At 45.3% G+C, this 13142-nt stretch overlaps 1 protein-coding gene across 1 annotated transcript in view; it reads right to left on the bottom strand.

Annotated features, from left to right (window-relative positions):
• LOC112548296 (oxidized low-density lipoprotein receptor 1-like) overlaps nt 1-12811 on the bottom strand; it is a 156095-nt gene extending 143284 nt beyond the window's left edge. The window contains exons 1-3 of the mRNA XM_025193653.1: nt 12739-12811; nt 10975-11073; nt 8148-8270 (exon numbers count right to left, since the gene is read on the bottom strand). Coding sequence (XP_025049438.1) covers nt 8148-8270; nt 10975-11073; nt 12739-12811 — 295 coding nt within the window. The remainder of the gene's footprint in view (nt 1-8147; nt 8271-10974; nt 11074-12738) is intronic.
• Nucleotides 12812-13142: the final 331 nt, after the last annotated feature.

Raw genomic sequence — 13142 nt, 5'->3', positions numbered from 1 at the left:
GGGTAGTTTAGGTCCCCCATGACTACCGCCTCTTTAGCTTTTATGGTCTCTGAGAGCTGCCTCAGGAGACCCGCATCTATTTCTTCCCCTTGATGTGGGGGTCTGTAGCAGACCCGTACCACCAAATCCCTTTCTCCTTGCCCCCCACGTAGCCTAACCTGCAATCCTTCTACTTCCTCATCCTTGGATTCTGTCTTGATGAGGGTTGACATATATTGCTCATTGACAGAGCGCAACCCCTCCCCCTTTTTTCCCCACCCTGTCCTTTCTGTACAATCTATAACCCTCCATATGTACCGCCCAGTCATGGGACGAATCCCACCTGGTTTCCGTTAGCCCTATTAAGTCGTAGGTGTTTTGTGCAAGCAGGAGCGCTAGTTCATCCTGCTTGTTTCCCATGCTCCTAGCATTAGTATATAGGCACTTGAGCCCTGCGACAGGTGCCTTTGCTGCCTTAGCTAAGGGCTGCTTATCTTAGCTAAGGGCAGACCAGCCTTCTGAGCCTGAACTGGGTCAGGATGTTGAGGTCTTGTTCCCAGCCACCAGAAGTAGGCAGGAGCCAGGAGCACCAGGCCTACATGTCCAAAACCAGCTCTGAAGCCACTCATGGACAGTACTACTTATAGGGGATTTGGTTTTATATCTCTTGATAGACTTTGAGAGGTCATAGATAGATTTAATAGATTTTTAGGATTGGAAGGGACATCAGTAGATCATTGAGTATGATACCCTGCCCTGGGCAGGAAAGAGCTCTGGGGTCAGATGACCCCAGCTAAGTGCTTGTCTAGTCTCCTCTTAAAGACCCCCAAGGTAGAGGAGAGCACAATCTCTCTTGGAAGTCCATTCCAGATTTTGGCAACGCTCACCATAAAGATTTTTCTCCTAAAGTCTAATCTAAATCTGCTCTCCATCAGTTTATGGCCATCGTTCCTAGTAACCCCAAGGGGAGCCCTGGTAAATAGAGTATCCCTAGTCCTTTCTGCCCACTTCCCTCAATAAATTTGTAGACAGCCACAAGATCGCCTCTCAGCCTTCTTTTGCAGAGGCTGAAGAGATTCAGGTCCCTCAATTACTTCTCATAGGATCTTACCTGCAGGCCCTTAACCATACAAGTAGCCCTCCTCTGGACCCTCTCAAGATTATCCACATCACTCTTGAAGTATGGAGCTAAGAACTGGATGCAGTGCTCCAGCTGCGGTCTTACCAATGCTGCATAGATGAGAAGTATCACCTCCTTAGACCTGCTCATGATGCACCTCCTAATGCAAGAAAGAATGTGGTTGGGTTTACTTATCATTTTGTTACATTGATGACTCATGTTCATTTTGGAGTTGATTAGAACTCAGAGATCCCTTTCTACTGCTGTGCTGCTTAGGAAGTCACCTCCCAGCCCATAGGAGTGTTGGTGATTCTCTCTCCCTAGATGCAGAACTTTTCATGTATTTTTGTTGAATTGCATCCTATTCTGTTCTGCCCACTTTCTCAATCTATCCAAATCTGTCTGAATCCATTCCCTGCCCTGCAGTGTGGTTACTTGGGCCCATAATTTAGTGTTGTCTGCAAATTTGGACAGAGTGTTTTCTCATCCAAGTCACTGATTAAGATATTGAACAGCACTGGTCCAAGGAACTCCACTACCCACATTTTTCCAAGTCCCATCCACCACCACCCTCTAAGTGCATCCTATAAGCCAATTCTCCACCTGTAAGGAATGACCTAGAAACTACTATGCAAAGCCCAAGCAAAAGTGAATGTTATGTGACAAATGCCCATCTGCAATGATAAGGAGGAGACAGTCTTAGATAAAGGAGGCTTGAAAACAAAAGCAGAATCAGAGTACTGGGTCAAAGAGCTCATTAAAATACTAAAAATCATGTCCCTAGGTAGGGAAAAAAGTATGCTAATGAAACATACATGTATGTACATGAGATACATAGCTAAAACACAGGTATAGAGACATGCTCAGTAAAGAACTCCTTGTGTCACTCCTTTATAACCAATCAGCAAACAAGGATGCTTATGAAGGTCCAAAAACTCCTGTATAAAAGATGCTTGGAATTAGAAATCTGTGTGCTTGTTATGTGAAATTATTCCACTTGCACCTTTTATTGCTAGCAATAAATCTTCTTTATACTTTCACCCCTGGTATCTTTATTGGCCTTTGCATACCGGGCACGATCCCAGACTTGAGCTGGGGCTCAACACACCCACCTGACCATGTAATAATTTATATCACAACTTCTTAATTTATTTATAAGAATGGGATACAACACATTGTGTAAAGTGTTGCCCTGTGGTGTCAGGCCAACTTTCAGGATCTCAGTATTGCACTGTTAGACAGGAGGGCATAACACAATTGCACATATACAAACACACAAATCAATTAGGTACACACACACACACACACACACACAATACCAAGTCAGGTACATACACATTCAAACAGCCTAGGCACATGCCTACCTATTGCCAATTCAAGCACATATACTATACACCCTGAAAATTAGACACAGATCACTAATTCTTATACCATGCACACAATACCATATACACACAGTCACACTAGCAACTCAGATACACACGTTAAAAAAAAAAATAGTCTAGGTTCATGCACACCTATCACCAGTTTAAGCCTATACACGCTACACACACACCAAATTTAGACAGAATCAGTTACCAGCTACCAACACCTGCACATCCAGAACACATGTGGATTACTAATTCATATAGCATGCACACACACACACACACACACACACACACACAAACAAAATGATATCTATATTCACTAGTTTACAACACACATACCATCTACCTACACATACACAAAAGTGAGTTCCTAAGTTGGGTATTGTGATGTTTATGTATATATGTATGTGCTTTGTGTACTTTGGATACCTGAGGAAACATTAAGGTAAGGAAGTAGAAGTGTAAGGAGTTAAAGTTATCAGGACCAGGATTAGAACCACTAGACTAGAGGGGCCTGGGCTAAAGAACTGATGCTGGGGATGTCTTTTAATCAATTAAGATCATTTAACCTAAAGTTAATGCCCAAAGCCAGCAGAACAGAGAAGCATGCCGGCACAGAATCTGGGGCTGAAGCAAGAGCTATGGGGGTGCTGAAAAGGTAGATGGGGAGAGGGGAAAGTGTGGGTGTTAAAGAGTGGCTCTGGGGGTAGGGAACCAGAGGATGGGTTGGGGCAGCTAGAGAAGCTGCAGGGAGCAGCAGTAGGTGCTGGAAGCTGGAGATAACTGCAGGACAGCGAATAGGAGCTAGGTAGCTGCAGGGGTGGGGTGGGGGGGCTGAAAACAGAGAGATGAACAGCAGAAAATCATAGGAAAAGCAGCAGGCAGCAGAGACAGCAGGAAAGCAAGGAGAGGCTGAGAGGTGGCAGAAAAGGGGAGATGGAATTAGGAGGAGAGCGGGAAACTAGCAGAGAGGGTGGGGACTGGAGAAAAAGAGAAAGAATGAAGCTGAAGTTTAAGGTAGGGAAGGGACTGTGATTCAGTAAAACATGATCCAACTCAGGGTTGCAAATACAGTGGTTTTATTGAACAGGGGAGATGATGACACAATGCTAAAATGGTTTCCTTGCACCTACACACACCATGGCAGCAGAGGTTAGAGAGGTTTGGTGCAGGGGCTGAAGTTCACTGAAGTCCAGGAAGAGAGAGGGAGACAGAGAGAGAGAGTCCAAATTGTAGGAGGAGGTGTAATATCTACCTATCCAGGTTGGAAAGGGGTCTTTGTCCAGTAGATGTTGTCAGAGGGGGGGTCGCCGGCAGTGTCTCTGGGTGGATAAGTGGTGTGGCATGTTGCTGGTCCAGATGGAGAGGGAGTTACCACTGGGTCTGTCTTCACTGCCCCTTTTTATAGGGATAGACCTTGTGTGACCCTAGTGACAGGAGGAATGCCCAGGCAAGGGTCAGCCCCTGGCTTACCGAGCATGTGTGCTCCATGCAGAGATGTGCAATTTCGGGTGTCTCTTCACTGGTTTTGCAGGGTCCTTTGTCTTTCAAATGCTGGTCTTGTCTCTGTTCCTGAGTGAGGTCCATGGTTTCTGGATGAATCAATTCAAGGTGATGGCCCAGTCATTACAGGCCATTCAGTGGAGGTGTGCTACCATTGTATTTCAATCATTCATCAGGGAACCAATTTACATGGGAGGGGTACGTGACTCATACAGTTGCAACACAGGGGATGCCCAGACAGAAGATGGAGGCTTGAAATATAAAATAGAAACTTGACATGACTTTGGTTCACTTACAAACACAGGCCTAAACCATACAATATCCATATGAAACAATAAAAATCAAATATGAAAATGATAATACTACAATATACAACAGTAAAAATCAATACAAACCTAATAATAATACAATATAAAACGGTGGATATCTAAAACTAAAAACTTGCTACCAAAATAAAAATGTTTAAAGTGTGTCCAAAGTCTGAGCTCACTTATACTTATCTATAGGGAATAGAGAGGGAGAGAAAAAGTCAGAAACGATTGGGGAAAGGGGAGGGAATGCATTTCAAAATGCATTAAAAAAAGAAAATGGGGGTTTTGCTACAAAAGGCCTATTTAAAATGCAAGTAGAGGACATCTACCTCAGGTCCTGCATCTAAGCATTTTGTGACCTGGTCATGAAAGGAGCAAAGTTAGTCAGGCAGGATCTACCTACCATGCTGGTTGCCCTTCAGTAATATTTTTCCTATTGGACTCCCACAAATGTGATCCATATATATATATAAGTTATATAAAAAACCCCCACCCTTGTTTTTTTTTTTTTTTTTTTTTTTTTTTTTTTTTTTTTTAAAGGTTTTCCCAAGGAAAGAGGTGAGGCTATCTGGTCTATAGTTACCCGGATCATTCTTTCTTGAAAATTGGGACTGTGACAGGCCAATAGGGGGCACTCCTGCATTGAGCCACCCACCTCACTACACCCGACCACTTTCCAAGCTCCGAGTGCCTCCCTGGGGGCGCCTCACATCTGGCCGACCCCCTTCCTGGAGCACGCTCGCTAGCCTGGGGGTTCCACTGCCACCACCCAGGGCTCTGGACTTAATTCTGGCTCTGCGAACTCTGGGAAACACAGGCCTAGTAGCCTTCAAGGGTACTTGATTCACTTCAAGAAGTTGGGATGCTTCCGTCAGTCAGAAGCACAAGTAGTGGTCTCCCTTAATCAGCCGAACCAAGGGGACCCCAAGGCTAATATAGACCCACTCCCAATAAGTCTCCCACACTCGGTACAAAGGAGAACTTTATTGGTTACAAAGGGTAGGGTTAGACTAGGGTACAGGGTAGAGCTTTAAAAGAGAAATCCCATAGCACAAATTCCTGTGGCTGGGGTAGCCTTTGATCTCGCATCTGAGTCACTGCAAGCTATATATCTAGTTAGATCTCAGGTAGCTTACCTCACAAGTATCATCCAGAGGCTGCTGGAAATTCCCTCTGGAGGCAGGAAGTTCCTTGATCATGAATTTTGAGAGTGTGCGCAATTTACAGATAGACTCAGAGACAAAGAGGAGCTGTACCCTCTCATGGCTGCTGCTCCCTCCTCCCAGGCGGTCCGTAACTTATATAGCCCTTGTGACCTCATTTACCTGGTCCAATGGAGGCCAGCACCCGTTGGCTATGAGCCAACTAATTTCAAATACATTACTAGTTGCCAGGCAAACTCTAGCCCACCAGGAAGGAAGCCCCTCACCCAGGTATGTGATGCCAGTCACATAGGCAGAGGGAGCAGGTTTCCCTCCTCCCTCAGGAATGTATCCAGCTCAGGTTACCCAAAGAGATAGGATATATACCTTTACCCTCTGCTGGGCCCATCCTAATCACAACTGGAACATAGCAGAGTTTTGGGGAAGAGACAAAGGTATGTATGTTGCAAAACATTTTCTTTCCTCCCATCCTGTGCCTGCATGCTGACACAGAGCGATCTCTGTTCCCAAGGTGGGCAACTAAAGAGGCCCCAGTTACCCATGCAATTCATATATCACATGAGATCAGATGGTGTCCATGGGATACATTCATGTACCATATATCTGTGACATGGTAAATGATACACACCACAGTGATGAGTTACCTTATCCCCCCTAACCTACCTCCCACATCTATGCTCCAACACCATTGTCCCCTCCAATGGTGCTGGAGCCAGCAGGAGGTGCTAGGTGCTATGGGGGTGGTCTCTAGCACAGAGGACCCTGCAGGAACATCCTCAGAGGCTGACCTTCCACCCTAAGGTACAGACCAGGGGTCAGTAGGGTGCAGACAGCAGATAACTAGGGAACAGATCTTTTTCTTTTACTGTATCTCTCAGCACTGGTGTAATTTCCTAAGTAGGGGAATGGCATTTGTAATACGTTTTAAAAAAAAAAAAAAAAAAAAAAAAATCGGGCCTTGTACATACACACACAGATACATATGTACACCTTCTGGGATGCAAGAGTGAAGTGTGCCTCCAATTTTAATCTAGAAAAAATGTGTCCCTGGGTATCAAGAGTTTGGGAACCACTGGCCTAGTGACACAGCCTTACAGACCAGAGGAGAGAGTTGAATCATCCGCCCAGACTCACTTCGCCTTTCTGGAGTCAAACGACAATCCAATCCAGAATTGGTAGTCGAATGCATTTCTTCCATGATCTTCAGCATATTTGATTGAAAGAGCTTGCAGTTATGAAATCCTGCACCCCAATAAGATCAGGTGGAATGAGAGTTGTCTCAGCGACAGAGAGAGCACCAGCAGAGCACTAGGATATAACCACAGGCCTAAATGCAGAGACCCCCACCATAGAAAAATAGATAGCCTGCACCTGCTTAAGAGCAAGTTTCAGTCTAGCCAGGTGAGTTCTCCAACATACTGCAGATAATGTTGTAGGGCCCAGTTATGTGTCTGATCCATGTGCACTGTAGTCTGGAAATACAATAGGTGAACAATATTCCCCATGAATGAGGAATCCCCTGCCACCTCCTTTACTGTGTCAAGCTGCCGACTGGCACCCTCCAATTCTCACCCGCCACAATTTTGATCTTATATGTATATTTGATAGGGAGGCTGCCTTTCATCTTCTGGTCCATGGTTGTCTTGTTATCTCTAGGTCTTCTACGGTAGTGAGTGTTCTTGTACACTACAGACTAATGGGCTATGCGTGGCTCCAGCCACCCCTGTACCATGCTCCAAGCCTCGCAGATGTGACTGACATTGTTTGTTCTCTCTCTCTCCGTGCCCTCTCTGGCGCTCGGGCTCTCTGCAGCCCCATCTCTCTCTCTCTGCACCCTCTCTCTGGGGCCTTCTCAGTAATGCTGCCCCCTTCTCCTGGGGCTCACCACACCTGCACTAGGGCTTCTCAGGAGCACACCCTTCTCTGGGGCTTCACAACTGCCCCTCTCTGGGGCAAGGGGCTGTGCAACCCAAATGCTGTGCCTTTCTGGCACTGGGGTTCCCAAACTTCTGTGGGTTCCCCTATGAGGCCTCCTCCGACCCCTAGTAGCTGTACCCAAACCACTGGTTACAAACAGCAACACAAACAAATGCCACCCAGCTATAACCATGCTCAAGCCTACCAAGGGGTCTTCGTCTCACAACAGTGTCAGATATTGCTCCTGCATCAGGCTTCTCCTCTCTTCCATGACCAAGAGCTCCTTCCTCCTTAGCTGCTTGTAGGGAACTGCCTCCTAGCCTTCTGCCTGTGATTTATATAGGAGCCAGGCCCTGCCCCTTCTTGTCAGCTGGCTACACTGCTGTGGATCATTAGTTCCCTCTAGTTGTCTCAGCAACTGGCACCTGAGGAGTTATCCCAGTTCTCTAAGTAGCAGGCACTTTAGTGCCCTGCTACACAAACATTTAGAAATCAACCCTTAGACCAGAGAACCAAAATCTTCAACTTTCCCAAGGTTTCCACTCCCTGCCAGGCAGGGGATGGGAAGAAAGCAGTCAGGTGGGATGGGAGGCACAGGCAGTGAGGATGCTCCTTACTCTGCCACTCCCCACAAGTGTGACCTCAGGGCAACGTCTCCAGGGATATCCCTCAGCCAAGGCCAGCATGTCTTTGGGAGAGGAAAACATGCTCTGCAATGCCAGGACACCCACATACATAGCTGGACCTGCCCTGTGGATACACCAGGTTCCAGCCTACAATTTACCTGTGTCCTGGGGCTGCTCCCTTTGACTTCCAGGAAGGCTGGGTTCTTGGCAGGACGTCAGCTCAGAGGTGAGATTCTCCACTTGCTTCACAAGGTTTTCCTGCTCTCTGCCCAGCTGAGCCTCTTAAACATCAGAACAGCACATCAGTGCCTGTTACAATACAGGCTGCAGTGGAGCTTCACAGACCCAATGCTCTGTCCTTTGCAGTGACCCAAACCCCTTGGTTGCACTAATCCTATTTGTAGTTACAGCTACTGGACATTTTGTGGGGAGGGCACTTTTTCTTATTGCAAAAATGAGGATTTAATGGAAACTGGCTTTGTTCCCTGATGGCTCACCTGCCCACCTACCTCCCTGCTTATTCATGAGAAGCTTCGGGGTTGGCCCAGGATCCTGACTACAAGGATGCCCATGTGCAGGAAGGCAAAGGAGTCAGGGCTCCGCTACAGCTTCTTTTCAGAGCTGCCTCAGAGCTGGGCTTCCAGTGGCTTCCAAGCCCCCAAACTGGAAGGGAGGGATTTCATTTTGTTAAGAAATATCCAGGCTCAGGCTCTGTGCTCCCATCTGAGGGTAACAAAACTTCCTAACCATCAAAAGCTTTGATTCTTTGGGATTTTTATGCAGAACTGAAATTCAGGTCCTCCCCAGCTTCATCAACCTTTTTTTTGGCAGAACCCTCCTGACTGGTCACAGAGCAAACTGCCTGAAGCACCTGTCCTACTTGGCACAGATCTGCTGGGATTATTCCCCCAAAGCTCCAAGGAGCTCACAGATCAACAGCAACATCATGCCTGTCCAATGCAGAGGTCTGCTCACAGCCCAAGCTCACATTACCAAACCAGTAGTCACTTAAGGAAGCAACCCACAAATGGGGATGTGCTGGGCTAATTTTCTGCTTAGAAAATCTATGACTCAAGTTGTATTTTCAGTGCACAAGAGAACATAGATTTGCCCATAGGGAATAGCACTTGAAGTATATGAACATACTTTCCATTTCCTAAACAGACTTCAGGGCTGCAGGCCAATTATCTGCTGATGTCTATGAACCTAGCTGCACAGAGTTCACCAGAGTTAGGCCTATTTGCACTAACCTGAGGGTTTAACCCAGGATAGCCACATGCACAAAAGCTGTAGCAGCTTATAACAGAAATAGCCAGGTGTACAGGAGATACACAATGCATATAATCTGCTAAAAAGGCTGAAGCAACCAGTGGTGAAAGCCATAATAAAGTTGTGACCTCATTGTTTTCAGACCAGTCTCACTGTTACCATCGAGCACGACCCAGCACACGATGCAATGGTAATGAACTTATACACCTGCATCTAGCAGCTCCCATGACTCTACTGGACTGTGGATTTAAGAAGACATCAGTAGTTATGGGAGAGTTTCCACCTGAATTGTGAAGGGACTTCGTGCCCAACTCAGTGACTCCCACATCAGATCAGCCTACCGGTGTCTTTTGTAACAGATATCAGTATGTCAAGATGTTTAGGACAAACCTTGAAGTCCATTTTCTTCACAGCTCCCCTCTCATCCCCCTGGTAGAGCTCAGGTGCATCAATGTTTTTGTTCACAATATGGACATATTTGGAGGAATTTCTAGAGATGTTCCCTGTAATATTGTGACACAAAGCCCCAGTTGTTGATCTAGTGTACAGTTATAGCAATTAGAAACTTCTAAGGGAGCATGTTTCCCATTAGAACAACAAAAAAGTTGAGTTCTCACAAGTGAACACAAACCGTTCCATTGGGACTAAACTTCTCATGGACCTCAGAGAAGTTTGCAATGGAAACCCGCCAGGTGCCCTTCCAGCTCACAGTCCCACCTGCTTCTCAGGGGCTTCATATGGAGAACCTGCAAATATGGAGGCCTAAGGGGTGGTCAAGGCTTGCTGACTCCTTCCATGCCCACCTGGTGGAAATAGTGCAATCGTGCCTGTAAAGGCTTCCAAGCTCTTCCATGGCATCTTTAGGGACTTGCCATGGACCCGGGGCTCCCAGAACTTCCGGGCATTAAAACAAGATGCTAACAAATCTAATTTCTGTAAGAAATATCCAGGTCTGGGCTTTTCTTCCCCTGATTTGATTTGAAAATACTTCCAATAGCACAGTTCCAAGAACACAGTCTTTTTGTGCTGGAGTGAAATTCAATCCCTAGCAAGCTCCAGTAGCCTAAAAACAAAATTGCCAGGTGTCCAGGAGACCACACACATTGCACAGTGGATGTATGCCCCAGTGGTCTGGCAGGCCAGAACTGAACTGATTCAATTTACAGGGGAATTGTTACAGCAGGGCATGTGGGGAGATTGTCTACATTCTCTCTGCCTTAGCTTTGTGGAAATCACCTCCTTGGCTCTATTCCTTTCTAGTGCCCCTTTTACATCAGCTGAGGTTATTATTTCATTGTCACATGAACATTTTCTTTCGTGTGTCTAAATCCCTCACATCAAGGGGACAGCTTGCAGATCGATGCCCTTGGTTATGATACCCAATGTCCTGCTGTGTTCTGGTGTCCAGTGAGTCATGGGGTCACTGTTCATCCAGAATACAAAAGTAAGTCTCAAGAAAGTCACTACAATGATGTGTAAGCAAACAAGTTTTCACTCAGTTCATGTCCAGGCTTTGTCTCCCTCATTTACCATGTGCTATTCTCTGCTAAATACTGCATGAAGCTCACAGAGGAGGTAACTAGTATTTGAGTGAATTACTACAAATAATATGGCATATTAGTGTCCTTCTAGAACCATCAGAAAGCATTGTCTGCCCTCGAAAACATTGCAAAGACTCCTATCAGATACCTAGTGATTCCTCCTCTATGAACTTACCGTTGTAACCCAAAGCTCCTCTTGCTATCAATAACATCAGGCAGAGAATCCCAAGAACAAGCGTAGTAAGCTGCCAGTGAATAGGTGTAGCTGAAGGATCTGGTGAAGAAATGAGAATAATGCAAGTACTGGTATCAGCCAAACACAGAAAGAAATGTCTCACATTTAATAACTTGGAAAGGGAAAGAAGGAAGAGGTTTGTGTGCGCATCTTTAAAAATGTCTCCTAGAAGCAGTTTTGCTTGATGAAAAACAGTGAATGGGGTGGCAGGGGAAAGAATATGTAAAGGAGATAATAATTAGTGCTCCTAGGTGGACCAGGCCCAGAGCCCTGTCCCTGGGAAAGTGTCTTGAAAATAACAATGTCCTTTTGCAAAATAAATGTTTGAGCAAGTGTTGCGTGTGCAGTCATGGAAATGGATGGTGCAAAAGCAGCATCAACAGATGAAATAATGACTGGCACAGAGAAAGAGAAAGGGCAATGTTAGGTAGAAAAGAATATATAAGGGAAAATGCTCAGTAGTTGTGTTTGCTTATGTTCCTACAATGCTGGGATGTCAGCACTATTCTATATCATCTGCAAGTGTTGGAATGAATAACTCTAGTTGCAGGGTGGTCCTGCTGCTGTAAATATTCTCAGTGTGCTCTGTTTGCCTGTTGCTTCTGCTCTTAGAGAAGGTGACATGCAAATACTGAGCACAATGTAAACTGGATATTAAAATCAAGTCAATCACCCACAACCAGCTTTCTATTACATATATAAGCCCCAAGTACATTTTTCATAAGTGCTCATTGCCACTGTACCTGGGTATTGGGATAAAGGCCCAGATTCTCACCTGCCCATGAAAGAAAGCAGGGCTGAAGGGAGGAAGAAGGCACCATGAACTGTGCAGCACCTTGCGTCCTAAGTGGTGTTTGCAAAAATACAGCTGTCCCTGCACTTGTGCTACTCAGCATGCCAGGTGCATTAACAGGAGATGGATGAATGAGGTGACCTTGAGGTCCCTTCCCACCCAATGACTCTATGATGGTCTTAGACCAACTCCTGGCAGTCTAATTCAGACACCAATTATACAACCTTAGAAATAACTGCTGAAAAACCTTTTAAGACAACACCCCGAGACTGCAAGGGTTGTCGTTAAACACACAGAGCTATCAGGTTCACCTTGTCAATTATCAGAGCCAGATTCCTGCAGGAAATTTTATCAGAAGCAGAACGTAGCCTGCAGCAAGATCTAGAACAGTTGTTTTGCTTTAAAACCTGCTACTTTCTTCAGAAGAAGATACAAACACTGATACAAGAAACATGGACAAGATATAGAATTACAATCCTCAGAAATATGTATATTGAATGACGACCGGAGGCCAAAGGAACCATATTTACCATATTTCCCCATTCATCGTGGGACAATTTTAATGAGGGAAGAGTGGCTGATGTAATATTTAAAGGAGAAAAGCATGAATGAGATCACACATTATAAGGACAGAAATGCTGGATTGCATGTTTGAGGACTTTCTGGGTATGAAAGCAAGCAAAGAGAGAATGCAGAGATGAGCAATAGAGGTGTCATAAGGTTGAACAGCTAAAGATTCAGAACATCTTATGCAACTTGCAGAAGGGCCTTGGACAAATGTCTCAGAGGGCTTCTCCTTTTTTTTGTAAGCAGGGTTTATTTCATGGTGGCAAGTGATTTTAAAAATGATTTTCAATTTTTACCTTGACAATGATATATTTTTAGAAGTGATATTTGATTCCATGCTGTACCTTTGTCTCCATGTTTCAGCCTTTTAGACTGATCATATTTCAGCTCCAAGTAGGTTATCACATGTTCACTCATGTTGAGTGTGTCACAACCCAAAGTTGTCATTTTTCTTTTTGTGTGTGCTTTGGCACCACTGAATTATTTTTCCCGCTAAATTGCAGCTGTTTTGCACGGTGGAGTTCTCTGCTACAGAGAACTACTCCGGTGCAACGGAGAATTTTCCCGCCAATTTGTAGCTTTCTTTGCATGGTGCATTTCTTTTGCATCTCAGAAATGCACGGTGCAAAGGAGTTCCCACCATTCGTATTCTAATTTGTGCCCCACTATTGGCCAATTCTAAATTATGCACACGTGGCGGCTAACAATTGGCTTGCTCGGCCGATAAAGAGACTGGGGGGTTTTCGCC

This window comes from Alligator sinensis, unplaced genomic scaffold (genome assembly GCF_000455745.1).
Source record: "Alligator sinensis unplaced genomic scaffold, ASM45574v1 scaffold644_1, whole genome shotgun sequence".
In the NCBI taxonomy this organism is placed as follows: Eukaryota; Metazoa; Chordata; order Crocodylia; family Alligatoridae; genus Alligator; species Alligator sinensis.
Note: the sequence above shows the minus strand (reverse complement) of the source record. Positions and strands in the feature narration are given on the sequence as shown.